The following is a 24,586-nucleotide window of genomic DNA, read 5'->3' as shown; positions in this document are numbered from 1 at the left end:
TTGGCAAATCTAAGTAATAAGCATGTTGTGTCCGCGAGATTACTGCCTGACAGGCTTGCCCTGGGAACAGTGTCAATCACAGTAACTGCTAATAACAGCTCAACTCTTACCATGGTAAGCTGGTACATACCATACACAGTTCCAACCATACCCACACCAAAGATAGTGAAGTAGGCACCTAGACGGTACCCCGGATGAATGACATGCACACCAAACTACACTGCCATGTCACCTACCAAGATACAGTCTTGAACGAGGTGGGCGATAGTAAACGGGCGAGTGTGAAGCCTGAAAATGATGGTCAATCACATGTACAATGCCGGGTAGTTGGCTGTTACCTGGTAGGCCCTCTGCCTCTCAGGAACGTGGTTTGGGCCTAGAAATTTCGGACAAGAATGAGAAAGGGAATAGAGAATAGATTACCGATGCACTCACGGTGAACTACAGCGTCAATCATGGCAGTTATTTGGAGGATTGTATTTTGTCACTGCAGTTGTTCGACGGGAGAGGAAATGTGGCGGAGTCCGAACGGTATTTGCCGAGCTCTCCCGTACCCCTCCTCAATCATGGCTGATCGCGTCCGCGTCCGAGTATGTTTGCCATGCTTTCGTTTCATAGATGTCTGCCTGCTCACTGTTCTGTGCGATGTCTAGGGTGTCACAATACACAGACCGATAATATATGGAAACATTGCGACAGTCCTTACTCCTGCTGAGAGGGAGACATCTCACTATCCAGACCACACTCATCGTTGGACAGTCGCAGTTCGTAGCGCCCCGAGTGTCCCAGACTCTGATATTGTCGGTGGTGCAGATGACTTGGGGTACTTCATAAAACGAGTCACGTTCAAATTGCACGATACATATCCGAATCCGACCAGAAGTGAAGTCTCGTCTTGATGTCCTCTGCAGTGTCTGAACGCATCCATAGATATCGATAAACCTCCATTTGAGGTGTCAGAAACTGGGTACGTATTGTTCGAGCGCGTCAGACACCAAGGTTGACAATTTTTTTCCAGTTGGGGGGAGTTTGAGATTCAAATCCGCATCACATATGTAGCAGAGTCTGGCGAGAAAGCCACCACGCTATACCACCATCTGAAGTTACATCCTTGGTCGATTACCTTCCCTATGCCAAATGCATCTGCAGTTCCCGTAGAGCCTGAAATTCCGTCTCCCGAGAACGCTGCAAAACTCGGGCCTGTGCATAGTTGGCAATACGACGAGATTGTCTTTACAGACCCATTCCAAAATTTCCTCAATCTTCTAACTGCACATCCACCAACGCCGCTGCCGAAAACGAGTGTAAACAAGAAGCCCGTTCCTTTTCACTCGTCTAACCCCGCGTCATTGGAGGCGAGTTTAAAGGGTGGTGTGCCGGAGTTCACCAGTGCCATGGAGAAAGAGGAGGCAGATAGAATGGAAGAAGCGAAGGGCAAGATTATCAAAGAGCAGGAGAAATGGCGAGTCATCTTGATAGAAAAAGAAAAGGAGCTCGAAAGGCTTCAGAAGTTACTTACATCAAAGGAGTGATTTTTCCAGACGTTGGGTGAGCATCAGCAACTACCCTATCCTCATCTGTGAATTCTCGCACCCTAATTTGTGACTTTAGTCTCTCTAGGATATCTACAAGCATGCGAAAAGCAACGGACATCAGAACAAGCGTGCTCAAGCGTCCCTTTGAGACTACAGCAATATCCTCGATCGGAGATTGAGTCCATGACATACCAGAGCTACGACCCTCTCATGGAGATTAGCCGAAGGCAACCTGAGGTCGTACCACAGCAGCTGACTTGCGATGCGATCTCTAGATGCCGCTCCTTCTGTACAGTACCACATGCTATTGCCTTCGCCAACGCTGAGGACATGGCATGTACTAGCTAGCTGAATGCCGCTAACCAAGATTGTACTATTCGTGTGTGATTGAAATATGGCTATCCGATGGTTTGGCTGCCACGGTAGAAGTTGAATAGAACCCAACAAAAGAATCCTTTGACGAAGTAGGCCATTAGATGAAGCGGTGGAGTTGTGAATCAGTGAACATTCATCTGGGAACCTAATGAATGTCTTTCGCTGTACTCGATTCAAATGTCGATAAAAACGTGATAAAGGTGCTCAGCATAGCGGTATCTAGAATAAGTACAATTGTGTTATCGTTTCCGCCCCTTTCCTGCGTTTCGCCCACCACTCCTTGATTCATCCGTTTGTTCTAAGAAGCCGCCAAGCTCTAGTGCGTTGCGTGCAGCATGATTGATATGTTTGAAACGATCAGGACCTAGATGTATTCCACCAAACCACCGGGTCACAACAACGAGGACGTTATTGATTTCCTGTATCATAAATTAGGAGTTATGACCTCGGATTTGACATAGCGTACGCACCAATATGGAAAGCAAGTGGGCCAATCGGCTACCTGCTGCAGTTTCCCCATCGTCATCGTTATCTGAAGAGTGTCAATCTCACATCGTTGAAACAAGAATTTGTACTACATACCCTGGTGAAGCACACCACCCACCTGGCAACGCCAGGCATTAATGATTGGGTGAGCAGCGCGGGAAACATGGCGTTCCGACATGAGATTATTCAAAATAAGCGGTACCTTGCGCAAAAGTCGGTCAGTAAAACATCTGTCTGCCTCCAATTGTATACACTACCTGCGAGGGATCAGATATTCGACATGCACGGCCAATAAAAACACTTTTTCTGTCCACAATAGGTTCCGCTTCGACGATTTTGATACCTTCCGGTAAAGCAGTGTCTACTCGATCCTTTTCGTCAGCAGTTGATGACGCAAAAGGTTCGTCGGCCTCGATCGAGACATGGTTGTGGGTATGTGCATCCTCTCTGAGTAATTCTCCAGCTGTCTCCCTGTTTAGTTTATCTTCATACCATGCCTCGCACCGCTCCAGCACATTTTGTAGTCCGTCAAAAACACAGACACTTTCCGGCGTCCATTCCACTCCTGAGACAGATATGAACGTGCGCAGTATAGATCCAAAAAGCGAGGAGTCGACACCAAAAGCGCCAATATAACGGGAGAGGAGCTGGAGTTGAGGCGGGTTTGAGGCGGGGTATGTTGGGGGAATTGAGACCAGTATACGTATGGAAATATCTTCGTGGGATGGTAGACTTCCAGAGCAGGCGTCGGAACGAAATTTGAGCAGTGCGATGATACACTCACTTGAGCGAAATTTCGTAACGGATGGCGCCTAAAGCACTGCTAGACGAGTGATTGGGAACGCCACTTCTAGGGCTTCCGGGCGATGAACGGTATAGGTGAATAGCATGGTCTCCGTATATGGACTGAAGAACTGTAATGATCAGGATCCGTTTTATCTTTGAATGATCAGATCCTACCGTCGATCTCAGAAGCAACGGATTCGAGGTCGGAACTTTGCATCAGCTTTGCAATGAAGTCTCTGAGCTCCATCGCAGTGTCCGAATCAGTTGACTGAGTGGAGACATTTGTGTCCATAGCGGTAGCTACTAGTTTCAAGGTTCTGAGATAACTTGCACGCGATTCGAGAAGTCTTGTGATTCAAGTTCCAAAGGAGATGTCCTAGTGAAGGTGGAAGAAGTTAGAACTACGGAGGCCAGGTCGGGAATTCGAAGCCCGCGGCATATGCCATTTGGTTTCCATTGACGGCGGCCTCTTCGAAAAGTACTTTTAGCTCATGGAAACACTACTTCATCGTAGATTCGTCACATGTGCATATTAGAGTTTCTAATACATCATCATGATTGAGTCCTACGCTGTCAAATACCATCTTCGACTCAATAGGTTCGAAAGTTCAACTGACAGATTCCCACCATCAACCTGTGCTCTTGTGCTGTGTTCGTGGGGAGACAAGGAATCATGCGACAGCGGAGCTAGTGGAGGTACGACGCGTGTACATCCCTGTGAAAAATGAGGATGTGATATGGGGAAAAGAGGGTAAGGGTCTTTGGGTGGGTAGGTGGATAAAGCGTACGTTCTAATGATGGATAACAAGGTAGGCTGACGTGGGCTGAAACGTATGTCCGCTAGGTCTCGGTGTGTTGAGGTAAATTGATATGAGGACTTGGGAACTTGAAAACATATTCAGCTGGTGCACGCCCAAAGTTCGAATTCGTGATTGACCCGGAATGGTTGGTTCATAGTCGGTACGCCTCAGAGCCATAATGCAGATGACTGAGTCATGGCTACAAATAATCGTGTTCCCTAGACTAGGGACGCTAGTTCAGGTTGACCTAAAGTCGGAAAAAAGCGACAAAGGAAGTTGACTCTGTGTACCGCGTAGACGTTGTACATAGTGTGGGGCAGATCATGATACGATGACGCCGACCGCATAGTAGATGTGAGAAGGCAGTACCTTGTCATTGTGCTGAACTGTAATTATGAATCACTCGGGCCCTTGCTTGGGTCATCCAATTGGGAGTTGACTGCAAAATTTATGAGTTGCTGGTCAGCTACTATAATCTGCAAAACACTAGTGGCATGCGCTTGCCTCATAAACAAGCCGTGCGAGGTCGACGATGATTACGCCGTGCATAAAGGACTCTGGAGTCGCTTGACTCGAAGGCTGTCTTGCAAGATAGCCAAGTTGGTAAGTTGAAAGGATGAGCCAAACCTGTCCATTAAAGATCGGAAATTATTGCAAGAAGATGAAGCTATGATTACCGGTACCACTCCGAGAATCCATGTGAATCCTCGAGTGTCGATATCCACGAGGGACGCGGAGATACCTGGCCGCTTCTCATAGGTAAAAATATTCGTCTTCATGACTCGTCGTCTTCATCATAACAATGGGCGGCTATGGACATGTGATTTAATAGAACTCGAAAGATGCTCACCTGTTGAGTCAAAGAAAGCGCCTCAAGGGCTGCTCTGAAGGATCTGATGGAGCATACGATCAGAATGATTTAGTATACTGGGTCACCAACAGCCTTGCCATAGTACGTAGCCTACCAAGACAGCGCTTAATGCTTCCGGCATGCCAAGCGGCTTGAGCCGTGCCGCTGCAAGTCAGCGACAATGACACAACACGCACACGCTGCATCATACGAAACACATAAACTTGCCTTAATCCTTCATCAGTGCTACCAGGTGCACCGACCTGCGATCACCTGCTAACAAAACTCACGCTATAAATCTGCTCGTAAAAATGTCTGCTTCTGATCCAGGAGAGCCGACGGCAGTTTCTGCAGGTAGCAAAAGGGCTCACAGTCCAAGGACAGCGCCCGCAAAACGCGCCAAGGCAGTCCAGGCTTGTTTATCATGCAGGAAACACAAAACACGTTGCGAAATGCTTGATGGAGACAACTCCGGCGCCCAATGCCACCGCTGTAAAGTCCTCTCCCTCCCTTGCTCATTCGAAGAAAATGGCGCTCCGTCGAATGATCGTGCTGGACCCTCCCGCCCTGTGCACACACCAGACATCCGTTCCATGCGAGAACGTGAGGACCGTCGTCCTTCCCTTGCTCTTTCCCAAAAATCCCATGATATACCAATGGACGACTCTCGCGCTCACGCAGGTCCCAGTTATTCAAGGAATTGGGATTCTAGTTCAAACACCCTGCCACCGTTTTCTAGATCTCAGCCGCAGGAGGAAGAGGTCGACCTTCTAGATCCTCAACGGTTACTACCTGAGCGTCACAAACCGTGGGGATTTTTAAAGCTCCCTGGAGGGTTTGACGGCACTATGGTGCCTATGTTGGCTATGCAGGCGCTTACCCGTGCAGGTTCGGTTGATGACTCCTCGCGGAATAAGGTGGATCAGTCATTGCTCCATATTCTTGGGAGGGAGCAGATAGAATATCTGACTGACATGTGAGCCTGGACATTCTATTCCCTGCGAGACTCTCATCTTGGCATAGTTTCGAGGAACGTTACGCTCCCTGGCTTAATTTGCAGCCTTCTCAGCAACCAGAAGGACCACTTCTAAAACTGGCACAGTGTTGCGTTGCATCACGACATCTCGGCTCATCAACACGCTCGGTAGTTTCTCCTCAGCTATACCGCCTGGCGGATGAATCTATCTTCAAACAGGCCTATCACCCTTTGCCATCTACAGATGCAATACATGCAATGCTCGTGCTTTCACTATGGGAACCCATAGGGGATCCAACGACAAAAGAGTCGCGCGATGGTCGGCTAATTGCTTCGACTGCCGTCAGCATGGCTATGAACCTTCGCCTAAGCGAGGCCATGATATATTCTAAAACTCTCCGGAGGCAGAAAAAACCCAACGACCTTCCTAGTGCGGAGCTAATGGAAGCTATTGACAAAGCACGCCTCGTACGTCTTTAACCGGCTCTCAAATAATTAACCTGAATGTGTGGCTGTAGTGGTTCGCATTGAATAATGTTGAGTCAATGTCTGTACAGCAGTGTGATCCACTCGGTGCCTCCGGCTGATAAATTCTATCGCAGGCTTTGTGTGGGTACCGGGCGCAGCCCAATATCGGACTGCGCTAGTCTTATACATGACGCCATCGATACAACGTCGATGGCAACGATTGGGGCTGGTCGTGACATGCGACTCACTTTAATCTCCCAGATGTTCGCCGCCACGCAATACGGGCTCTCTATACACCTCCGTTCCGCGGAGGAAATTGGGGTCTTCTACAAAGAAGTGCTCGACTTCCTGATGCGCATGGATGTGATCGAACGTCTCATTTATCCCCTTCCAGGTATGCAGCCCCCATCATTCACTTTTGAGAGCTTAACTCTGAACCCTGACACCAGTCCTAGCAGAGCACGAGGTCTTCTTCTTCACGATGTTGCAGGTCTATTATCAGTCCTGCAGGCTGTTGGTCCTGGTACATGCCCTGATGGAAACGAAGACTGTGATTTCCAAGTGCGACCAGCAAAACCCGTGGTTCCTCGTTGCAGAACATAACGGAATCAATCTCGGACGAAGTTGGGGCCACCAAGCGCTTGTGCTGTCTGAAGGCATCCTCATCACTGCACTATCACGACCTGAGCTCGTGCTTCTCAGCGCTGCGCCTGATAATTTCTTCGCAATGCTCACCCTCGCGACATTCTTTGTCATCCTCAGCAAATGGTCCGTGATGGAAAACGCCGGCGAGCAACTGCCAGGGTCAAGTGACAGCATTCTTGCGCGGACGATCGATCGCATGCAACAGGTGAGCGCAGCTCCGGATCATGTTCCCGCGAAATGCGCTCGAGTTATCGAAGCTGGCGTGCTGAGTTTCCGGAGGCGCTCGTCGGAGAAGTCGGAGGTAGATCCCCGGGAGTTCAGCCAGCCGTTACTTGAGCACTTCGATACGGCTGCGCGCAACTTCCGAGAGCGCGTATCAGCACCTGCTGAGCACTCTGTGTACTCCACAGAGCAGCAGTCGTTCCCGTCGTTCCCAATCAACGACCCAAATTACTTCATGAATTCGGACATTATCCTTGATAATGATTTCTGGTCGTCGTTTATGTCCAACTTGAGCGATGGGAAGGGTAGATAGATTCCAGGGACGGTATATTTACTTTAGTGTCATGGTTTGTGTTACTATTTTTACTACGTTACGACGCAGGTACTTTTTACATATATACCAGGTAGCATGTAGCATGTCAGCTCTTCTACATCGTCATATATTGGCTTACTATACCTTCCTCCTGAATTGAATGTATTACCGCAGCTCTTCTCGATCTTCTTATCATTGATATATTTTTATAAGGTATCTGACGAAGCTTTCATTTGAGTTCCCGACATGGAAGATAAACTATGTAGATAGGCTTGTCGAAGGCCTTCATGAGTCGCCAAAGTCGGATTCGTGGATCGTTGATGCGAATAGAGCCGGATTGAAAGTGATTATCGCGGTGTCTGGCCGGCAGAAGGTGGATCGGGAAGCATGCCAATATCAAACTGTGCGGTACGCCGAGGCAGGGGCTTGAGTGGGCGGGAAGAGATAGCTTTTATGCCAATCGATGAAGAGTCTGAGTCTGAACTGCTGTCTGAGTGTGACCCATCTGATTCTGATTCTGATTCTGATTCTGAGGAGGACGAGTCTGATGAAGGGGAAGACGACGATGACAATGAATCTTCGCTCTCGGAATCCTCATCATCTAAATGAGAGTCTGAATCTCTGAGCCGAGTCTCCAACACGCCCAGTCCGAGGTTCTATGAAATTATCATGAGTTTTTTGTGTTTTGGAATGGTTGGGATTGGGACTTGCCATTTCGATATACTGCTCTGTGTCCTCTTCGATATTTTCGATATCCACGCTCGATGGGTTGTCCCGGATCCGTTGGGAAAGCGAGTCGTTCTCTTCCTTGAGGCGGGGAAGGAAGTCTTGTATCCGTGCGAGCACTGCCATCGAAGTCACACCCATGGGATATGAGAAAGATAGTAAAGAAAAGACGACGCACGTTCGCTGGGTGGGTCTACTGCGTAGGTTTTTCTCTCACCAAAGTCAAAGGTTGGTGGTGCAGCATTGGATGTATTCTTGGATGGTGAGCTTGAAGAGCTGTTCAATTGCTCAAGGAGGCTATCTAGACATAACTGAGCCAGCGGCCGTGTGTCAGACAAAGTTGCTCACATATCCTCTGTTGCCTGTTCTCCTCGTCCTCGATTTCGAGTTTGGATCCATAATGCGACATTTTATGAAAATAGATAAGAATTTGATGCTGTGCTTTGGTGTGAATGAAAGGAGATGCACCGAATTTGGTAACCAACGGTCGCTTCGTCGCGTCCATCAGCGAGCGCGTATAAGAGGGCAGCGTTCTCAGCGACAGTCTCCTATCTGTAGGACTATTCAATTAATATCTTCATAGCTACGCTATGCCCCAGCAGCCACGTATTCGTGTCGTTGTGCAGCTCCCCTACAACCGTCCTGACCACCCACTTCCCGATCCTCCCCATGTGCGTACTGGCAATTGTAGTTCCCTAGGCTCTTGGCTGAATGAGCTTGGTCCGTACAGATTGAATGGAACGCGGAGAAAGCTAACGTTCTATGGGAGGTTATCGCACTCTCTCGGACGAGCGATAATGGTGGCACGGATTGTGAGTGGTCTACTAGTTGATATAGACGACAGCTTATACCGAAGCACCAACAGGGAAAGGCCTAGCAGCACACCTGGAAGTGCCACTTCCGTATCTACTTTATCGTGCCCAGGCCCGATATGAAGATGACCTACGGGGATTGCAAGGCTTCCACGCTGGCAATCAACAGAACCAGCCTGCTCCCAAGTCCACAGAAGTGACACCTGTCCTTCCAGACCGTCCCCCCTCCATTCAGATTCCTGCTGCACGAATCAACTCCCTGAATAGCGCCTGTAGACTATCCTCTTCCAAGCTAGCAACGCCTCTTGGTGTCCGTGCGCGGCTCAACTCCCTCACCCAACACAACTCTGTCCAATCACCTGCAAAGTGCAAGAAAGCATCGTCCTCATCAACGTCTACTCTTCAGGGAACTCAGATAAAGAGACCCCTACGCCTGCCCTCTCCGTTCTCATCTGACGAGAGCGATTCCGAGGATGAGCAGGCTGCCAAAGAAGAAGAAGCGGACCGTGCGGCAGAAGAAGCGGAAACCTTGTCACGCAAACTTGAAAGCCTGCAGCGCATGATGACGAGCGAGGCCCTCGGCCTTGTAAGTTCCCCACTATCCAACGAGAAAGGCAAAGCACGAGACGTGATCCGTGGGCGTGCGCCGGTGCCTATCTTCCGCCCTGGACGCGAGGGTGAGGATATCGCAAGCTTCAAACGTGAAGAACGGAACCGCGATCACAGCGCGTCTGTATCGAGTGCATCTTCTCCGCAGAATTCAATCCCTTCGATCCCGTCCCCCTCGCCAGAATCTCAATCTCCGATGACCCGGCATATCACCACGAATAAGTCGAGCAGCCCGCCAACAGTGTCGGTGCGGAACGCACGGGGACAGTCGCACATGCGTTATGGGACACTTGCGGGGCTTAGCGAGCAGGAGAGCAGTCATGGAAGCTCTGCCTCGAGCTTTAGTGACATAAGTGGTACGTGATTATGTTTATCTTCGGTGTCACCCACGTCAATGTTGTTGTAGAAGCAAGCTTTTCGGCGTCAGCGTTAGAGAGCGCGTTGATGTCAAATGTCCCTGCAGGAGCGGGGTCTCGTTTGTAAGTGTTCTGGAAATCAGTGATTGCTGTAAAGCACTCACCATGAATTGTCTCCCACAGGTCTGCTATTGCAAGAAGTAGGTTTGTACGTGGTGTGCGGTTGTAGCACACCCTCATCTGACTGATTTATTATTGTTTTCTATTGATGAGCTCTGTTCAAAGGAATCTGTACCACTACCATTCTTATCATAAGCTTCCGTGTATCTGTTCCTAATCTTATCGACCTAGGTTTGATAGACACGTCAGAGCCTAGACTGATGCGTCCCGTGCCCTTACTTCGCTTCTACATGATTCGAGCGTGTTCCCGTCCACGATGATCATTCTACTTACTAAATGCATTGTGCCGATCAGCACAGGATTGTCAGAATACAAAGGCGCTTGAGAGCTGATATAAAGCGCCTTGAAAAATCACGTTCACTTTCTCTCTCGATCATATCTGCATTCTTCTCAGTTAGTACAACACCCACAATCCAAACTTGTCCCGTTTCCTCGAGGCTCTACCTTCCGCTTACCGTTTCGAACTAAAACAATACTGGCAGACAGCGAACGCGGCAACGATGCAGCTGACGTTCGTGACGGATCTAGGCCAGACGTATGCTGTTGATATCGACCCTGACATGGAGCTTGAGAACGTGATGGCTTTGCTAGAAGCAGAGGTGAGTCGCTTGTTATCTACCCCACTTTTATTCAGCTCTAACCAAGTGGCATGTCAATTCTGTTCTTGTCTTTGCTTTCTCCTCGTTCCCCCGCTCATACGATGACTTGCATGGTACAATCCACGACTTTGGATCATGCAGTCGAGTATACCCCCCGGCGAACAAAGCATCTCGCATAACGGGCGCGAACTTACAGATCCAAAAGCTACCATCCGGGCGCTTGGTGTGGGCGAGCATGCTATGCTCCTCTTACGCAGGCGTGTCAACGTGCCCGGGCCCGAAGGCAGGTGAGCATCTAATCCTGTTCTCGGCCTTCATTGTACGCACCCATTGATGATCCTTTACAGACCCATAGAACAAGATGCAGAGATGATGAGACTGCAAATCCTTGGAGATCCGCAACTTATGAGACAATTACAAGATGTGTGTGATTATTCTTGCTTTCTTTAGTTTCTCACTGAGAGTTTCTTGCTCAGACACTACCGGAAATAGCTGCTGCTGCCCAATCTAACCCCACACGGTTCGCAGAGCTCCTAAGCCAGCAACGTGACCGCGCACAGCAAGCTGAACTTGGTCGGCAGCGCGAGATTGCAGCCCTCAATGCTGACCCCTTCGATGTGGAGGCGCAGCGTCGTATCGAAGAAGCTATCCGTAATCAGGCAGTCATGGAAAACATGGAACATGCACTTGAATATTCCCCGGAGGCATTTGGACGGGTGACGATGCTTTAGTGAGCACTTGTCCGACTTCGGAGTGTAAATGTACTGATGGACGGTAGCGTGCCGGTGGAGGTGAACTCGCATCCTGTAAAGGCGTTTGTGGATAGTGGAGCGCAGCAGACGATCAGTACATCTTGTCCCACCCTTGTCGTGTCTGTCTGACTTGACTTGTACAGTGAGCCCCGAGTGCGCAGAAGCATGCGGGTGCGCAATTTTCCTCTGAATTAGACGAAACTGACGTATCACAGAATAATGCGTCTCATTGATGGACGATTTGCGGGCATCGCACGTGGAGTGGGGACTGCAAAGATTCTGGGACGTGTGCATAGTGCACAGATGCGACTTGCGGACTTGCATCTTCCATGTTCGTTCACGATAATGGAGGTCGGTCTTCCTTCTTTTCTGATATATTTCCCCCAATTATGAAGCTCATACAAACTTGAGGGCCGCGATGTAGATCTTCTCCTTGGGCTCGACATGCTGAAGGCACACCAGGCATGCATTGACCTCGAAAAATCCGTACTGCGTATCCAAGGGCGTGAAGTACGATTCCTCTCTGAACACGAACTCCCAGAGAAAGCACGGTTGATCGACTCAGGAGCGGACGATCCCATCGCGTCTACCCCGGGCCCTTCCAGCAGCGCTCCACAACCTGCACAGATGAGTGGTGGTAGAAGCGCTGGTGCCAGCGGCTCGTCGTTCCCAGGTGGAGGAAATACGCTGGGTTCTGCGCCTACACCACGTGCATCGACACGTCCCGCCGCTGCCCAAGTCACGACACCCAGATTCTGCTATCGAGTTGATCATGGGACTTGGCGTATCGCGGGAGGTAGCAATCAGCATGTTGGATGCCGCAGGTGGGAATGTGGATGCTGCTGCAAGTTTGTTGTTCTGAGTCCTAGGGTGGACGGGGATAACTGAGAAGACATCAATATTCTTGGATCTTGTATCTTTGATTGCAAAATGTACGATGTGATGAATGATAAATGAAGTAAATTGGCATGCCCAGCTCGTCGCAAGAACATCAACTTCTTCACTTTTGCCTCGAAAGATGATACTGGGATGCGGACATGCTAAGCGGGCATTCAGTCTTTCACACAAAGTAACTAGCCCTGATGCTGACATCCTCGTCCTCGTATCGACTGTCCCTTTTCACTCCAGATACACCCACCAGAACATACATGGATAGTCGTGTCGAAGGTCATACTAGTACAATTCACACTTACATTTTGGTAATTATACAAAAGTATTAGTAGTCTGCAGAGATACAAATATAAAGGATGCCCAATCATCCTCTCAAACCAAATAACATAAACCGCACGAGCAAGTCTAGATAAGACTGACTCTCGTGCGCACAAGCCCACCACGCCAATTCCACATCCCCGCACTGCGGTGGTGCGACCAGTCCCCCTGCATCCGCGCAAATGCGTCCTGAATGTGCTCAGGCCGCAGAGCCGTCCTTGCTTCTGGTGGGGGTAAAAACAGTGAACTCGTAGGCAGTGGTGCTTCTGCCTCCTCCTCCTCTTCCTCCTCTCTCCTCGCGCGTTTCTCCCGTTGTTCCCCTCGCCTGTGTAAGTGGTGCGACTTGCGCTTACCAAGGATGGGCGAGGTACCAAGGTAGTCGTCTCGTAGATATGATTCCTCGAGGGACTTTTTGACCTCGAGGCCTGCGAGCGTAAGGGAGCGCACCATCTCAAATGCGAGAAAGCCAACGATGTCGACGGTATCGTCATTAGCTTTGAGGTCCAGGTGTGGAGGAAGGTTAAGGAAGTCGCGGAAGCGCTTGGCTAATTGTTCATCGTGTCAGTAAGATTCTGTCTAGCTCATGAAACGACTTCACCTTTTCGATACGTAAATGACGCTTGTCTACAATCTGAATAATGTTGGTACTCTTCCCTCGTCATTTGTCTTGTGGCATCGTCGGCTTCTTTGAGGCGCTGTATACTTGCTTCATGGGCTTCAATATCGTCCTCGTCCTCTTCGTCATCAGATTGGTGTCCAGACTGACGAAGCACCTCGCTGTAGATTGTCGAAATCTCCCAAGGAAGCTTAATAGTAATCTTTTGCGCCTTGGTCGTTAGTTTCTCTATGCGGACGTCAGTAGACCAGTTGGAAAATGTTGGAGAAATACAGACCATCAGCGCCATCCTCAAGATTCTCGACTTCGACACCACCACCTCCATCACCACCCGAATCTTTGGCATGCTTCCGAACGTCCTTCCACGAGAGATATGTCCGGAGACGGTTAACCTTACCGCGGTCGTGGCGAATGAGGAAGATGAGGTCCTCCGCGGTAATGTAACGCACACCACGCCGATTCGCGTGAAGACGGGCTTGCAGGATCTAGAGTAGCATAAGACATCACAGCAGAATCTCATAGTTGAAGTCACTCACGAGTTCGATGAGCTGACTGCGCACGATATCCTCGACGAGGTTGACAGTCTCTGGATTTGGGTCTTGAATTTCACCAAAGACGAACATCTGCAAGCATTCCGTCGTTCATGCCGAGTGTGGCATGTAAATAGCAATGACGTACCATCTGGGATATCTCCTGCATGTACTTGTAGTCGCGACTGGTGCCATCTGAGGGTTTCTTCTGGACCGCTACTGGTGCTGGAGCAGGCGCTGCAGCTGGGGCTGCAGTTTGTGTTGGCGCCATAGTGAGCCGCGAGCAGTTGGATGAAGTAACCAATGATCAGATTCCTAATGGTTGATAAGCCTTTTCCGTGGTAAAGAAACGTAGTCCCGTGGTTTCTGTGTTGCAATCACTACGCCATCATGTGGACCATCTCAAATAACATATATACTCTTGGTCTATCCACAATTTCCTGGTTTCTTCTCTGTTCTACACGATTTAACATCTAAGCTTTTTGTTATCGCAAACGCAATGGCCGACCAATTCAGCACTCCACTTGAGTTGCCACTCAGCGAAGAAAGTCTCGCGGCTATCAACGCCCACCTCTCCCAGCTTTCTCCACAAACATCCTCAAATGGGCACTCACGCACCTCCCTGCCCTATACCAGACCACAGCTTTTGGTCTCACTGGGCTCGTTGCCCTCGATATGCTTTCCAAGTCTGGCCACCCAATCCCGAAGCTTATTTTTCTGGACACGCTGTATCACTTTGCGGAAACATATGAGCTCGTGCAGGAGGTGCGGGAACGTTATGCTGTCGACATAAAGGTGTACAAACCCGAGGGATGCAAGACCATTGGAGATTTTGAAAAGAAACACGGCGAAGAATTGTGGCAGAAAGACGAAGACATATACGATTTTGCGGTCAAGGTGTGTTGTTCATCCCGACATTTCAATAGATAGCTGAGCTGGATTGCACATGCAGGTTGAACCCGCCCAGCGCGCGTACCAGGAGCTTGGCGTGCAAAGCGTTATCACGGGCCGGCGGAGATCTCAGGGCGGCGATCGTGCCTCCCTCCAGCCGCTTGAGGTCGATGAAACAGGGCTCCTCAAGCTAAACCCACTTTTTGCGTGGTCTTTCGCGCGGGTCGATGCATACATTCGCGAGAACAATGTTCCAAGGAATAAACTGCTCGATCAGGGATATCGCAGTGTCGGTGACTGGCATAGCACGCAGCCCAGTCGTGAGGGCGATACTGGCGAGCGTGCTGGGAGATGGGCTGACAAGGAGGGGAAGACTGAATGTGGTCTCCATAAGAACTTTTCTGAGATGAAGTTGAGGGCAAAGGTTCGTTGATCTGCAGGTGATATGGATGTTTTAATGATATAATAATATTAGCTCGAGGAGCAACGCATACCAGCCGCAGAAGTAACAACTGCTTCAGAGGTAGCCACTCCTCCTGCGTAATTAATTCAATGGTGTAACGATGCTGAGGAGTCTTGAATATGTATCGCTGTCTAAGTGCTGGTCTAAGGGCCTGAGAATTTCTCTTGGCTGTGCAAACGTTCGTTATCTGATGATCAGAGCGGTGTGTAGATCTATTTCTCGTTGACGCTCGGGGTGTTTGACGAATCCGGCTTCGATAGTCTTGGAATTACAGTACACTGGCTTCTATCTCTCAGCTATAATTTTAGATGCGCCTGATATCCTTCAAGGTTGAAGGGGAATTCCACAAATGTCGAATCCTGATCTTCGCTGTCATAAATCTCATGTCAGTACCCTATGCTTTACGCCATGGTGAAGGCGCCTACTAATAATAATAAGTGACGGTTTACTAGAAGCATTTAGTAGTATGCCTAAAGCTATCATATGATGCCAGTGACCAGCCAATTCATATCCATAGTACTGGTTCCGGCCACGTACCAGTGATAGATTCCGCTGATAAACGCCGCGATTTACTAGTCAGGGTATAATTATCAACCTCATATAGACGGAAGGCACTGACCGGGTCGAAGGTAGGCCGAGTCACTCTTTTCTCTTCCAAATTCTTCCTCCCAGGCCAGCAACGATGTCTATCAAGTATGTGGGTTCCAGCAGCTACTGGCTGAACATGCTCTCTCGCGTTCCTAACAACATTCGTATGTTACTATCTGACAGTCCACCATCTATACTCCATCCAGTGTTCAATGCCGCTCAGCCGTTTCCCCCACTTCCTGATATCAACAAGGACAGCATTCGGACGCAGGTGTTTACACATCGCTCATATTACGGACGCCCGAATCATGTATTCGAGGATCAACCACAGGACCCGAGTCCAGACAATGAAAAGTAAGCAAAGTGTCTCTTCTCCTTAGGCCGTCAGGCTGTGTTGTTGTCCAAAACACCACACCCAACCGATCGAGCTTCCATCAAGGCGCTCGTGTCTGAAGCTGATAAGCTGATGCATTCTGCAGATATGAGCATCTAGGGGACACCGTGTTAGGGTCTGGTCGTGACCGAGCTTCTCCTGGATATGTACCCCAACTTGCGCGTTGGGCCATCTACGGTATGCCTCGTTTCTGAATGGGCACTAGACATGTTTGCCCACTACATCCTCTTCAGAAAATCCGAGCCCTGGTCGTAGGCAACTCCACCCTTGCCGACATCTCGCGCATGTACGACCTACCAAGAAGATTGCGTCTGCATCCTGCGCAGGCAATTACCTTGCGCGCTTCCGTCAACATTCAAGGTACGTTCCCGTTGTCCTTCATAAGTCGGTTTATCGAAAGAAGTGTTCCCAGCCGACGTCTTCGAAGTACGTTATCCTTGATATCCGAACAAATGGATGCTGACACAATGCCACCGATAAGTCCTACGTGGGCGGGCTCTATCTCGAGCAGGATCTGCTGGGAGTCGAGCCCTGGTTGAAAGCCCTGTTTACGCCTTACGCGACTGAGGCTTACAAACGTGTACGGGAGCAACATCGTCTCCCGCCCATTCCGACGACTGCTCTTGTCGCGCCTGATTCAGTTCTGTCCTCACCCCCACCTTCGCCCCCTCACCCCCGCCCCTGCACTACCTCCACGACCATAGGCCATCTCGCGCTGTTCAATCAGCAGCTCCAGAAGGCCAACAGGATAGTCGAGTGGATCTACGCAGACGGGACTGGTGAAGGCACGAAGACGACTCCAATTTGGCTCGTCAGGTGCGAAGTAGATGGAGAAATTTACGGTTGCGGACAAGGTGGGACCAAGAAAGCCGCCCGAAACGAAGCTGCCAAAGAGGGTCTGAAGAAGATGGGCATCGAAGTCTGACAATGGCTGAGGCGGGTGAGTGATGGGTTGTTTGCTAAAGGGCTCAATTTGATCGGTCTTTGCAACAGGCTTTCAGCACTGTCTCTCCAGACTCGCGCTGGCTGGAGATCTATTCTTCTATTGGTGGCATCGTCGGCCTGCGCCAGTGTGTAGAGGTTGTGTATGAGACGTTGCGTCAATGCGTCAACATGAATGTGAATTGCTTCTCAATCGTCTCGATTTCTTGATTCTTGATTTTGGCTTTTCGCACTATCCAGTTTTATGAAAGGGGCTGGATCGAACGAGAGTGTCCATACATATATATGCGAAATGGTCTACTATTAGTTTATCGTCTTGTACTTTGCTGTAGAAGTTTTTCATCAATGTTATTGTGCTTTCGACTTTTGATAACTTATGACTTACCTGATACATTATCTGTAGAGGAAATATATATCCAAGGGCCTGAAAAACCTCTATACCGAATCGCGGAGCCTCCCGATATTGTCCACCGAAGGCGCACCCCAAATGAGCGTCTTCCGTGATGGGTCCAACAATCGGGGGAAATGCCTCTCAAGAACGGGCACAAGCAAACCTCGGTGTATTGATGGCACGGTAGCTCCCTTGACCTTCACAGGTACGCTGCTCGGAGTCTGTGTCGCCACGACTTTTGCCTCGTTCATCACGGAAACTTTGACCTCCTCCACGATTGGCCCAGCACGCATCAGCGCCCGCGCCTCCTCATCAACGTCGGAGAAGTCATCTTGTTTCACCGCGCTGATAGAGTATGCCCAAACGCCGACGCCAAAGCCTGCGAGTACGAAGCCGGTGATAGCGTTTCGGAGGCGAAAAGGTGCCCGTGCGCGCTGGAGGCCGGGAGACATAAGCTATGGATGTTATGTGTCAAAGGTGCTCTTGTTTTCGGGAGTACTTGGTTATGCAGATGCGACGTACAGAACTGCGTGGTCGATAGGATGCAGCAACGGTCTTTTTGGATACGTATTGCTCGTTCGCCATGCTCGTGATCTGTCGGGTGGCGTTTCTAGCTTAGTTCTAACTATTGCAAGTTAGCATAAAATCAGACGCTCGACTCCAATATTGCACAGACCAATTATTTCACTGCTTTGAAACTTCAAGCTTCAAGTTCTGGAGTCCGTGCTTCCGTGCTATACTCAGCTCACTAGCGTACCACGCCACACCAAGTCGTTGTCCGAGAAATTCTCACAGCTTGCGGAATTCATATATGAGGTCACTCGATCACCTGACCTCAACTTCGACGCGGACGGCTTTCCTGCATCCGCCAGTTCCACAAGGAGCATGTTTCCGCAGCCCTTGCCATTTTCTCATGCACTAAGAGTGCTAGTGAAAGCTCCGATTGCAATCAGACAGTCCAATCGATCGAGTCTCAGCTTGTGGTACAGAATGGCCAGCACGAACGCCAATATCGTAAGTAGGCATCAGGTCCACTGCTTGGAGTAAGTCACTGAGCCTCTTTTAGTGGGGTCTGCAGGACCCATCGTTGATAAAGTATCAATCGTTTATCGATGGGAAGTGGGTGAGCGCAAAGGACGGTGGAAGTATCCTTGTTACCAGTATGCTATCCTCTTACAAGTGGGATACGATCAATCAACTCAGAAACCTATTACAGACCCTGCGACAGGTGAAGAACTTGGCACTGTTCCAGAGATGGGCCTTGAGGAGACCAAGTCTGCTGTTGCAGCTGCCGGCAATGCCTTTGCATCATGGGGCAAAACTACTGCCAGGGTTGGTATCTTACATTTCCTGTCGGCTTATACTAATGAACACTCTGCATGATAGCACCGTCATGACATCTTGATGAATTTCTATAATCTAATGCGAGAACACAATGATGACTTGGCCAGGATCATCGTGCGTGTATTACTTGAACAAGTTGTTGTTTTCCTCACTCTTTGACAGACGTTAGAGAATGGCAAGACGTTGACGGAGGCAAAGGTATCATCACTAGATATCTCCCCAGTATCAAGCTAATTCCTTGAAAACAAGGGCGAGAATGCTTATAGTGCATCTTTCATGGAGGTAAGTAAATTCGGTCCAATTGAGTCATGTAACTACATGTTATTCGCAGTGGTATGGTAGGTTATCCCGCAAGATGGCTTGAACCTCTATTCATTTTTTCTATCTTAGCTGAGGAAGCTGTCCGAATCTATGGAGGTTTGTCTTTTCCGTTTCAAAGAGTTCATACATTGATTGTTTTTACCAGAACACATACCTTCACCGTTCACCAACCTTCGGAACGTTGTGATTAAACAGCCTGTCGGTGTCGTGTGAGACCTTTCATGCGATCCTTTAATGCTTTATCTAAGAAAGCGCATCAGCTCTATTCTCACCCCGTGGAACTTTCCGTCTGCTATGATCACGCGAAAATTGGGTGCCGCACTCGCAGCAGGTTGCACAGCAGTTATAAAACCTCCACCTGAAACACCGTTTTCAGCTCTTGCACTAGCTGAGGTAAGACCTTTCTTATATTTCTTGCAGCTTTGGATCTCACCGTCGTTGCTATTCGAAAGCTTTCTCGTCGCGCAGGTGTCCCAGATGGCGTTATCAACATTGTTACAACCCAAAAGAACGTCATTGAGGTCGGCCGTGAGATGTGCGAAAACAAAATAGTCAGGAAGATATCATTCACCGGATCAACACCCGTCGCTAAGAGCTTGTATGGCATGGCTGCCTCCACACTCAAGAAGTGAGCACCACCAAAACACCCTTCCGTGCTTATAAATATTCTCTTTAGAGTCTCCATCGAAGCTGGCGGGAACGCACCCTTCATTGTCTTTGATGACGCTGATATCGACCAGGCTGTTGAAGGTCAGCGTAGAAAGATTTTCTGAACCCTCTCCAGGCTGATCTATCTCTTCAAGGGGCAATCTCATGTAAATTCCGTGGTTCAGGGCAAACCTGCGTCTGCGCAAACCGTATCTACGTTCAGTCTTCAGTCTACGCTGATTTTGCTTCTAAACTCGCTGAGAAAGTCACTGCGTTTAAAGTTGGAAATGGCCTGGATGAAACAACGTTGGTGAAATGCGCCAGATAATCTCTGCCATTTACTCACTCATTTCCAGGACGCATGGCCCTCTCATTCATGAGAGAGCAATCTCGAAGGTTGCGCGACATGTAGAAGATGCTGTTGCTCGTGGTGCCCAAGTATTGGTTGGTGGTAAACGTGTCGATGGGGCCGGAACTTTCTTTGCGCCTACTGTCCTTTCTGAGGTTCCCGCTGGAGCACTTTCCAATTTTGAAGAAACTTTTGGGCCTGTTGCAGCTCTGACGAAGTTCGAGACAGAAGAGGAGGTGATCGCCCTAGCAAACAACGCAGATGTGGGCCTCGCTGGATATTTCTTCAGTCGAGATATTGGGCGTGTATGGAGAGTTGCAGAGGCGCTAGAGGTTGGTATGGTTGGCACCAACACCGGGCTGATCAGCCATGCTACTATTCCTTTCGGTGGCGTCAAAGAGAGTGGTCTTGGTGAGGTTTCTTTATAGTTCTCACGTTTGGCTAATACTGAACCCGTTTGATATTAGGTCGGGAGGGAGGCCACGGTATCACGGAGTACTTGAATCAGAAGCTCATCACTTTTGGCGGGCTCTGAAATAACACACTTTTGTACACAACAAACCTATGTATCATATCTGTTACCTGATGTCGTCAATTCACAAGAATAAAGCATGCATATAAACAAGACTGTATACATGTGACTACAAATTCACAACTTCGCCTGATGATGGCCCTCCTCAATGACAGGGTTGATGAGTGTGCCAATGCCGTGACCCAACCATACCCTGCAGTCATCGCCGTTCTTGAGTACAATGGCGGGCTTCCTCGCGAAACCAACACCCTTGGGTGTTCCAGTCAAGATAACCGACCCAGGCTCGAGGGTGGTTCCCTGCGAGAGGAAAGAGACCGTTTGACGAACATTGAAGATTTGGTCGCTAATAAACAATCATCACTTCAGTGTGTGCTCTCTCGAGGGTATGAATAAGTATTACTTGGTGTTACCGTCCTGGAGGACTTGGCCGTTAAGCGTGCAAGTTAGCGGGATTTCCTGGGGGTTGGGAATGGCGTTGTGCGACACAAGAACAGGACCGAGGGGAGTTGTGTTATCTGTTCAAGTTCATCGTATTAAGTCATATCTCATCTTGTCCAAGAAAAATTACTTACCGAACCCTTTGGAGAATCCCCACTGGGAAGTTGTCAGTTGGTGCTTGCGGAATGACACCTATTGTCGCAGATATGAGATCAGGCGGCCTCAAAACCATAGTGTAAGCTTTACATCATTGGCACCAGTGTACCCGAGGACGTAGTCGAGAGCGTCTGCCTCGGAGACATTCTTGGCCGCCTTTCCGATGACGATGGTAAGTTCTACTTCGTAGTCGGAGAGGTGCTCTTCGACAGGCTGAGCAACCTTGGGAATGAAGATTGGTGCATTGGGACCGATCATCGACGCCAGGGGCTTGTAAAACAAGATGGGGGCGCTGCATATCACAATGTTAAACAGAATCCAGGAAAGATTGGATAGCATCAACTTACGCAGGCTTAGCCATTTTTGTCTCTGCCTGTTTGTGGTGTCAATATTATACACTATCACTCGATTTTGACAAGAACTTACTGCGTGGTCTGAGTAGTTGAGACCCAAGCACCGAACGACCTTCATCTCTTCGCGAGAGAGAGGAGAGAGAAGCTTCTCGACTGTCAAGATAGTGCTGGTAACGTGAGAGGCAGGGTCAAAGGCAGACCCAGAGAGCTCATAAGCTCTGATGGTCTGTTTGTTCCATGCGGCAAGGCCAACTGTATGTCACGAACATAAACGTATAGTCAAGGAAGTACAGAATGAGCCTGTGATTTACCATCAAGTCTGGGGTCAACCGGTTGTCCGATGTGGATTTGTGCGGTCTCTGCAGCGACAAATCGAATGAGCCGCGTCCATTGCTGCAGTCGCGATTCCTCTATGTGAGCATATAGGTCTACTTGGACAGATATATGTTGCACATACTGTTGAAATGGGTGCCATGATAATCAACAACAAAGATTGGGGAAGGTCTGGGAATGCGCACCTAAGCGTAGAACTCGTTATTTACTTAGACCCCACAGTGGGACGCACAGAGCTCAGGCTTCACGCGGTCGTAAACGCTCCTCCGAATTTCCGTGTCACGTTCCAGTCACGTGGCAGCGACGCGTTTAACCCATTCAAAGATGCTCATCACGAGCCTCGAGGCCCAGTAGAAACCCCAATATGATGAGATAAGGCAGATAATGGAAAACACACATTGATCGCATTGCATCGCTCGTAACGTTGCGTTTTGCTTGTTTTTACCTCTCTGTTCACACATCTTAGCCTGATGCTAGAGGAATGGGCTGATGTGAGGATGCTGGGTGCACCGGCGAGTTTCGGGACGATTCTGACAGTGCGGCAGGCGGCGATGATGTCAACAGTAGTTTTTGTTTGTTTTCGCTTATTAGTTTCACATTGTTTGAATAGAATATGGCTGCAGTGCCTTACTAGGCCTGCACACTATGTCCGTCATGTTTTGTCCGTACAGTACTACTGAATTCGATCTAGTGTATGTGTGCTATGTATGTCTAAACTGTATAATATGTCTACTAGTCTCTATAGTAGTATGTCCAACATGTCAAGATTGTGACTATTTGTATAGGCTGCAAAGGCTTTGTGACAAACTTGCAAAGGAGGGACTTGTAGAATTTGTATTGCTTGTACAATTTTGTACAAGGGCTCGGTAGTTTGCTGATGTTCGGTGGCGTGAAAGAGAGTAGCCTTGGTGAGTTTTTTTATGGTTCTCCTGTCTGGCTAATACTGAATCCGTTTGATTTTAGGTCGGCCACGGTATCGAGGAGTACTTGAATCAGGAGCTCATCACTTTTGACGGGCTCTGAAATAATACACTTTTGTGCACAAGACACTATGTATCATATCTGTTACCTAATGTCGTCAATTCACAAGAATAAAGCATGCATATAAACAAAACTGTATACATGTGACTACAAATTCACAACTTCGCCTGGTGATGGCCCTCCTCAATGACAGGGTTGATGAGTGTGCCAATGCCGTGACCCAACCATACCCTGCAGTCATCACCGTTCTTGAGTACAATGGCGGGCTTCCTCACGGAACCACCACCCTTAGGTGTTCCAGTCAGGATAATCGACCCAGGCTCGAGGGTGGTTCCCTGCGAGAGGAAAGAGACCAGTTTGACGAACAGTTGAAGATTTGGTCGCTAATAAACAATATTACTTCAGTGTGTGCTCTCTCGAGGGCATGTATAAGTATTACTTGGTGTTACCGTCCTGGAGGACTTGGCCGTTAAGCGTGCAAGTTAGCGGGATGTCCTGGGGGTTGGAAACTGGCGTTGTGCGACACAAGAACAGGACCGATGGGAGTTGTGTTATCTATTCAAGTTCATGTTAGTCATATTCATCTTGTCCGAGAAAAGTGACTTACCGAACCCCTTGGAGAATCCATACTGGGAAGTTGTTCGTTGGTGCTTGCGGAATGACACCTATTGTCGCAGATATCAGATCAGGCGGCCTCAAAACAATGATGTAAGCTTTACATCATTGGCACCAGTGTACCCGAGGACGTAGTCGAGAGCGTCTGCCTCGGAGACATTCTTGGCCGCCTTTCCGATGACGATGGTGAGTTCTACTTCGTAGTCGGAGAGGTGCTCTTCGACAGGCTGAGCAACCTTGGGAATGAAGATTGGTGCATTGGGACCGATCATCGACGTCGGGGGCTTGTAAAACAATTTGGGGGCGCTGGATATAACAATGTTTGCAATTTTGAATAGAATACAGGAAAAATTGGTAAGCGTCGACTTGCGCAGGCTTAGCCCTTTTTGTCTCTGCCTGTTTGTGGTTTCGTCAATATTATACTATATAGCTCAATTTTGACAGAACTTACTGCGAGGTCCGAGTAGTTGAGCCCCACGCACCGGACGACCTTCATCTCTTCGCGAGAGAGAGGAGAGAGAAGCTTCTCGACCGTTAAGATATTGCTGGTAACGCGAGAGGCAGGGTCAAGGGTAGACCCAGAGATCTCATAAGCTCTGATGGTCTGTTTGTTCCATGCGGCAAGGCCAACTGTACGTCACGAACATAAACGTATAGTCAAGGAAGTACATAATGAGCCTGTGATTTACCATCAAGTCTGGGGTCAACCGGTTGTCCGATATGGATTTGTGCGGTCTCTGCAGCGACAAAGCGAATGAGCCGCGCCCATTGCTGCAGTCGCGATTCCTCTATGTGAGCACATAGATCCACTTGAATAGATATATGTTGCACATACTGTTGAAATAAGTGCCATGATGATCAACAACAAAGATTGTGAAGGTCTGGGAATGCGTACCTAAGCGTTAGTTACTTGGACTCCACACTGCTGGCAGTACTACAGCTTCACGGCGGTTCACGCGGTCGTACTAAGTTGCGCTCCTCCAAATTTCCGCGTCACGTTCC

At 49.0% G+C, this 24,586-nt stretch overlaps 13 protein-coding genes across 13 annotated transcripts; 6 read left to right on the top strand and 7 right to left on the bottom strand.

Moving 5' to 3' along the window:
• Positions 1 to 15: 15 nt before the first annotated feature.
• F5891DRAFT_345408 (uncharacterized protein) lies at positions 16 to 530 on the bottom strand. The gene is made up of 5 exons (XM_041371440.1): positions 436 to 530; positions 339 to 376; positions 237 to 288; positions 111 to 178; positions 16 to 60 (listed from the first exon to the last, which is right to left on the bottom strand). Exons 1-5 carry the CDS (start codon positions 455 to 457, stop codon positions 40 to 42), a joined length of 201 nt encoding a protein of 66 aa, XP_041232436.1. The 5' UTR covers positions 458 to 530; the 3' UTR covers positions 16 to 39.
• Positions 531 to 653: 123 nt separating this feature from the next.
• On the top strand, positions 654 to 1,532 carry F5891DRAFT_940771 (yeats family-domain-containing protein; the record flags this gene model as incomplete). The annotated part of the gene is made up of 3 exons (XM_041374295.1): positions 654 to 882; positions 931 to 967; positions 1,019 to 1,532. Coding segments are annotated over 3 exons (780 nt in total), but the record flags the coding sequence as incomplete, so codon positions are not given.
• Positions 1,533 to 2,024: 492 nt separating this feature from the next.
• Positions 2,025 to 3,589, bottom strand: F5891DRAFT_999073 (uncharacterized protein). The gene is made up of 6 exons (XM_041378523.1): positions 3,357 to 3,589; positions 3,181 to 3,310; positions 2,654 to 3,128; positions 2,493 to 2,598; positions 2,381 to 2,442; positions 2,025 to 2,329 (listed from the first exon to the last, which is right to left on the bottom strand). Exons 1-6 carry the CDS (start codon positions 3,472 to 3,474, stop codon positions 2,150 to 2,152), a joined length of 1,071 nt encoding a protein of 356 aa, XP_041232434.1. The 5' UTR covers positions 3,475 to 3,589; the 3' UTR covers positions 2,025 to 2,149.
• Positions 3,590 to 4,997: 1,408 nt separating this feature from the next.
• Positions 4,998 to 7,755, top strand: F5891DRAFT_345310 (uncharacterized protein). Its single transcript, XM_041371439.1, has 5 exons — positions 4,998 to 5,808; positions 5,856 to 6,276; positions 6,327 to 6,355; positions 6,411 to 6,670; positions 6,726 to 7,755. Exons 1-5 carry the CDS (start codon positions 5,144 to 5,146, stop codon positions 7,454 to 7,456), a joined length of 2,106 nt encoding a protein of 701 aa, XP_041232433.1. The 5' UTR covers positions 4,998 to 5,143; the 3' UTR covers positions 7,457 to 7,755.
• Positions 7,756 to 7,803: 48 nt separating this feature from the next.
• On the bottom strand, positions 7,804 to 8,591 carry F5891DRAFT_1124842 (uncharacterized protein; the record flags this gene model as incomplete). The annotated part of the gene is made up of 4 exons (XM_041363921.1): positions 7,804 to 8,112; positions 8,168 to 8,301; positions 8,361 to 8,483; positions 8,531 to 8,591. The coding sequence occupies 4 exons, from the start codon at positions 8,589 to 8,591 to the stop codon at positions 7,804 to 7,806; spliced, it is 627 nt and encodes a 208-aa protein (XP_041232432.1).
• A 45-nt stretch (positions 8,592 to 8,636) lies between these two features.
• F5891DRAFT_1136058 (uncharacterized protein) lies at positions 8,637 to 10,356 on the top strand. The gene is made up of 5 exons (XM_041364808.1): positions 8,637 to 8,853; positions 8,913 to 8,994; positions 9,048 to 9,959; positions 10,010 to 10,082; positions 10,143 to 10,356. Exons 1-5 carry the CDS (start codon positions 8,773 to 8,775, stop codon positions 10,186 to 10,188), a joined length of 1,194 nt encoding a protein of 397 aa, XP_041232431.1. The 5' UTR covers positions 8,637 to 8,772; the 3' UTR covers positions 10,189 to 10,356.
• Positions 10,357 to 12,629: 2,273 nt separating this feature from the next.
• On the bottom strand, positions 12,630 to 14,200 carry F5891DRAFT_999041 (TFIID-18kDa-domain-containing protein). The gene is made up of 5 exons (XM_041378522.1): positions 13,994 to 14,200; positions 13,852 to 13,938; positions 13,593 to 13,800; positions 13,298 to 13,543; positions 12,630 to 13,244 (listed from the first exon to the last, which is right to left on the bottom strand). Exons 1-5 carry the CDS (start codon positions 14,114 to 14,116, stop codon positions 12,787 to 12,789), a joined length of 1,122 nt encoding a protein of 373 aa, XP_041232430.1. The 5' UTR covers positions 14,117 to 14,200; the 3' UTR covers positions 12,630 to 12,786.
• Positions 14,201 to 14,344: 144 nt separating this feature from the next.
• F5891DRAFT_1124838 (Phosphoadenosine phosphosulfate reductase family-domain-containing protein) lies at positions 14,345 to 15,280 on the top strand (the record flags this gene model as incomplete). Its single annotated transcript, XM_041363920.1, has 4 exons — positions 14,345 to 14,393; positions 14,426 to 14,742; positions 14,798 to 15,160; positions 15,212 to 15,280. 4 exons carry the CDS (start codon positions 14,345 to 14,347, stop codon positions 15,278 to 15,280), a joined length of 798 nt encoding a protein of 265 aa, XP_041232429.1.
• Positions 15,281 to 15,458: 178 nt separating this feature from the next.
• Positions 15,459 to 17,500, top strand: F5891DRAFT_999038 (ribonuclease III). The gene is made up of 8 exons (XM_041378521.1): positions 15,459 to 15,568; positions 15,625 to 15,892; positions 15,971 to 16,125; positions 16,176 to 16,180; positions 16,296 to 16,358; positions 16,415 to 16,528; positions 16,663 to 17,121; positions 17,175 to 17,500. Exons 2-7 carry the CDS (start codon positions 15,882 to 15,884, stop codon positions 17,104 to 17,106), a joined length of 792 nt encoding a protein of 263 aa, XP_041232428.1. The 5' UTR covers positions 15,459 to 15,568; positions 15,625 to 15,881; the 3' UTR covers positions 17,107 to 17,121; positions 17,175 to 17,500.
• On the bottom strand, positions 17,110 to 18,286 carry F5891DRAFT_345010 (uncharacterized protein). Its single transcript, XM_041371437.1, has 4 exons — positions 18,191 to 18,286; positions 18,037 to 18,139; positions 17,509 to 17,969; positions 17,110 to 17,449 (listed from the first exon to the last, which is right to left on the bottom strand). The coding sequence occupies exons 2-3, from the start codon at positions 18,097 to 18,099 to the stop codon at positions 17,559 to 17,561; spliced, it is 474 nt and encodes a 157-aa protein (XP_041232427.1). The 5' UTR covers positions 18,100 to 18,139; positions 18,191 to 18,286; the 3' UTR covers positions 17,110 to 17,449; positions 17,509 to 17,558.
• An 8-nt stretch (positions 18,287 to 18,294) lies between these two features.
• Positions 18,295 to 20,737, top strand: F5891DRAFT_999026 (Aldehyde/histidinol dehydrogenase). Its single transcript, XM_041378520.1, has 15 exons — positions 18,295 to 18,528; positions 18,581 to 18,674; positions 18,731 to 18,846; positions 18,901 to 18,972; positions 19,021 to 19,056; positions 19,108 to 19,140; positions 19,190 to 19,196; positions 19,249 to 19,275; positions 19,325 to 19,388; positions 19,440 to 19,572; positions 19,632 to 19,807; positions 19,856 to 19,929; positions 19,983 to 20,133; positions 20,184 to 20,587; positions 20,644 to 20,737. Exons 1-15 carry the CDS (start codon positions 18,400 to 18,402, stop codon positions 20,709 to 20,711), a joined length of 1,584 nt encoding a protein of 527 aa, XP_041232426.1. The 5' UTR covers positions 18,295 to 18,399; the 3' UTR covers positions 20,712 to 20,737.
• Positions 20,644 to 22,505, bottom strand: F5891DRAFT_345015 (uncharacterized protein). Its single transcript, XM_041371438.1, has 8 exons — positions 22,113 to 22,505; positions 21,967 to 22,048; positions 21,729 to 21,907; positions 21,650 to 21,675; positions 21,393 to 21,594; positions 21,281 to 21,338; positions 21,109 to 21,223; positions 20,644 to 21,051 (listed from the first exon to the last, which is right to left on the bottom strand). The coding sequence occupies exons 1-8, from the start codon at positions 22,128 to 22,130 to the stop codon at positions 20,826 to 20,828; spliced, it is 906 nt and encodes a 301-aa protein (XP_041232425.1). The 5' UTR covers positions 22,131 to 22,505; the 3' UTR covers positions 20,644 to 20,825.
• Positions 22,506 to 23,188: 683 nt separating this feature from the next.
• On the bottom strand, positions 23,189 to 24,487 carry F5891DRAFT_999019 (uncharacterized protein). The gene is made up of 6 exons (XM_041378519.1): positions 24,420 to 24,487; positions 24,274 to 24,355; positions 24,036 to 24,214; positions 23,689 to 23,949; positions 23,577 to 23,634; positions 23,189 to 23,478 (listed from the first exon to the last, which is right to left on the bottom strand). Exons 1-6 carry the CDS (start codon positions 24,435 to 24,437, stop codon positions 23,405 to 23,407), a joined length of 672 nt encoding a protein of 223 aa, XP_041232424.1. The 5' UTR covers positions 24,438 to 24,487; the 3' UTR covers positions 23,189 to 23,404.
• Positions 24,488 to 24,586: the final 99 nt, after the last annotated feature.

The sequence above is a fragment of the Suillus fuscotomentosus genome (assembly GCF_016647785.1).
Source record: "Suillus fuscotomentosus strain FC203 chromosome Unknown F5891scaffold_3, whole genome shotgun sequence".
NCBI classification, from domain to species: Eukaryota; Fungi; Basidiomycota; class Agaricomycetes; order Boletales; family Suillaceae; genus Suillus; species Suillus fuscotomentosus.
This window is presented reverse-complemented; position numbering and strand designations above follow the sequence as displayed.

Bases quoted from the DNA above. Each gene is read 5' to 3' on its own strand.
- F5891DRAFT_345408 (XM_041371440.1), bottom strand. From the start codon at position 457: ATGATTGACGCTGTAGTTCACC. The intron at 377-435 runs GTGAGTGCATCG...CGAAATTTCTAG, and splicing joins GATTGACGCTGTAGTTCACC to GCCCAAACCACGTTCCTGAG. The intron at 179-236 runs GTAGGTGACATG...GGTACCGTCTAG, and splicing joins TCGTTCAAGACTGTATCTTG to GTGCCTACTTCACTATCTTT.
- F5891DRAFT_999073 (XM_041378523.1), bottom strand. From the start codon at position 3,474: ATGGACACAAATGTCTCCACTCAGTCAACTGATTCGGACACTGCGATG. The intron at 3,311-3,356 runs GTAGGATCTGAT...TGATCATTACAG, and splicing joins CGTTGCTTCTGAGATCGACG to TTCTTCAGTCCATATACGGA. The intron at 2,330-2,380 runs GTGCGTACGCTA...TTTATGATACAG, and splicing joins CCCACTTGCTTTCCATATTG to GAAATCAATAACGTCCTCGT.
- F5891DRAFT_345310 (XM_041371439.1), top strand. From the start codon at position 5,144: ATGTCTGCTTCTGATCCAGGAGAGCCGACGGCAGTTTCTGCAGGTAGC. The intron at 6,277-6,326 runs GTACGTCTTTAA...GTGTGGCTGTAG, and splicing joins CTATTGACAAAGCACGCCTC to TGGTTCGCATTGAATAATGT. The intron at 6,356-6,410 runs GTCTGTACAGCA...ATTCTATCGCAG, and splicing joins TTGAATAATGTTGAGTCAAT to GCTTTGTGTGGGTACCGGGC.
- F5891DRAFT_1136058 (XM_041364808.1), top strand. From the start codon at position 8,773: ATGCCCCAGCAGCCACGTATTCGTGTCGTTGTGCAGCTCCCCTACAAC. The intron at 8,854-8,912 runs GTGCGTACTGGC...TGGTCCGTACAG, and splicing joins CACTTCCCGATCCTCCCCAT to ATTGAATGGAACGCGGAGAA. The intron at 10,083-10,142 runs GTAAGTGTTCTG...TGTCTCCCACAG, and splicing joins GCAGGAGCGGGGTCTCGTTT to GTCTGCTATTGCAAGAAGTA.
- F5891DRAFT_999041 (XM_041378522.1), bottom strand. From the start codon at position 14,116: ATGGCGCCAACACAAACTGCAGCCCCAGCTGCAGCGCCTGCTCCAGCA. The intron at 13,801-13,851 runs GTGAGTGACTTC...ATGCTACTCTAG, and splicing joins GCAGTCAGCTCATCGAACTC to ATCCTGCAAGCCCGTCTTCA. The intron at 13,245-13,297 runs GTGAAGTCGTTT...ATGAACAATTAG, and splicing joins GTCATTTACGTATCGAAAAG to CCAAGCGCTTCCGCGACTTC.
- F5891DRAFT_999038 (XM_041378521.1), top strand. The intron at 16,359-16,414 runs GTATGCCTCGTT...CATCCTCTTCAG, and splicing joins TGCGCGTTGGGCCATCTACG to AAAATCCGAGCCCTGGTCGT. The intron at 16,529-16,662 runs GTCAACATTCAA...GCCACCGATAAG, and splicing joins CAATTACCTTGCGCGCTTCC to TCCTACGTGGGCGGGCTCTA.
- F5891DRAFT_345010 (XM_041371437.1), bottom strand. From the start codon at position 18,099: ATGGCGAACGAGCAATACGTATCCAAAAAGACCGTTGCTGCATCCTAT. The intron at 17,970-18,036 runs GTACGTCGCATC...TAACATCCATAG, and splicing joins CCTATCGACCACGCAGTTCT to CTTATGTCTCCCGGCCTCCA.
- F5891DRAFT_999026 (XM_041378520.1), top strand. From the start codon at position 18,400: ATGTTTCCGCAGCCCTTGCCATTTTCTCATGCACTAAGAGTGCTAGTG. The intron at 19,389-19,439 runs GTGAGACCTTTC...AAAGCGCATCAG, and splicing joins AAACAGCCTGTCGGTGTCGT to CTCTATTCTCACCCCGTGGA. The intron at 19,930-19,982 runs GTCAGCGTAGAA...TATCTCTTCAAG, and splicing joins TATCGACCAGGCTGTTGAAG to GGGCAATCTCATGTAAATTC.
- F5891DRAFT_345015 (XM_041371438.1), bottom strand. The intron at 21,595-21,649 runs GTAAGTTGATGC...TGTGATATGCAG, and splicing joins ACAAAAATGGCTAAGCCTGC to CGCCCCCATCTTGTTTTACA. The intron at 21,224-21,280 runs GTAAGTAATTTT...GAACTTGAACAG, and splicing joins GGGATTCTCCAAAGGGTTCG to ATAACACAACTCCCCTCGGT.
- F5891DRAFT_999019 (XM_041378519.1), bottom strand. The intron at 24,215-24,273 runs GTAAATCACAGG...CGTGACGTACAG, and splicing joins GGTTGACCCCAGACTTGATG to TTGGCCTTGCCGCATGGAAC. The intron at 23,635-23,688 runs GTAAAGCTTACA...CTGCGACAATAG, and splicing joins GGTACACTGGTGCCAATGAT to GTGTCATTCCGCAAGCACCA.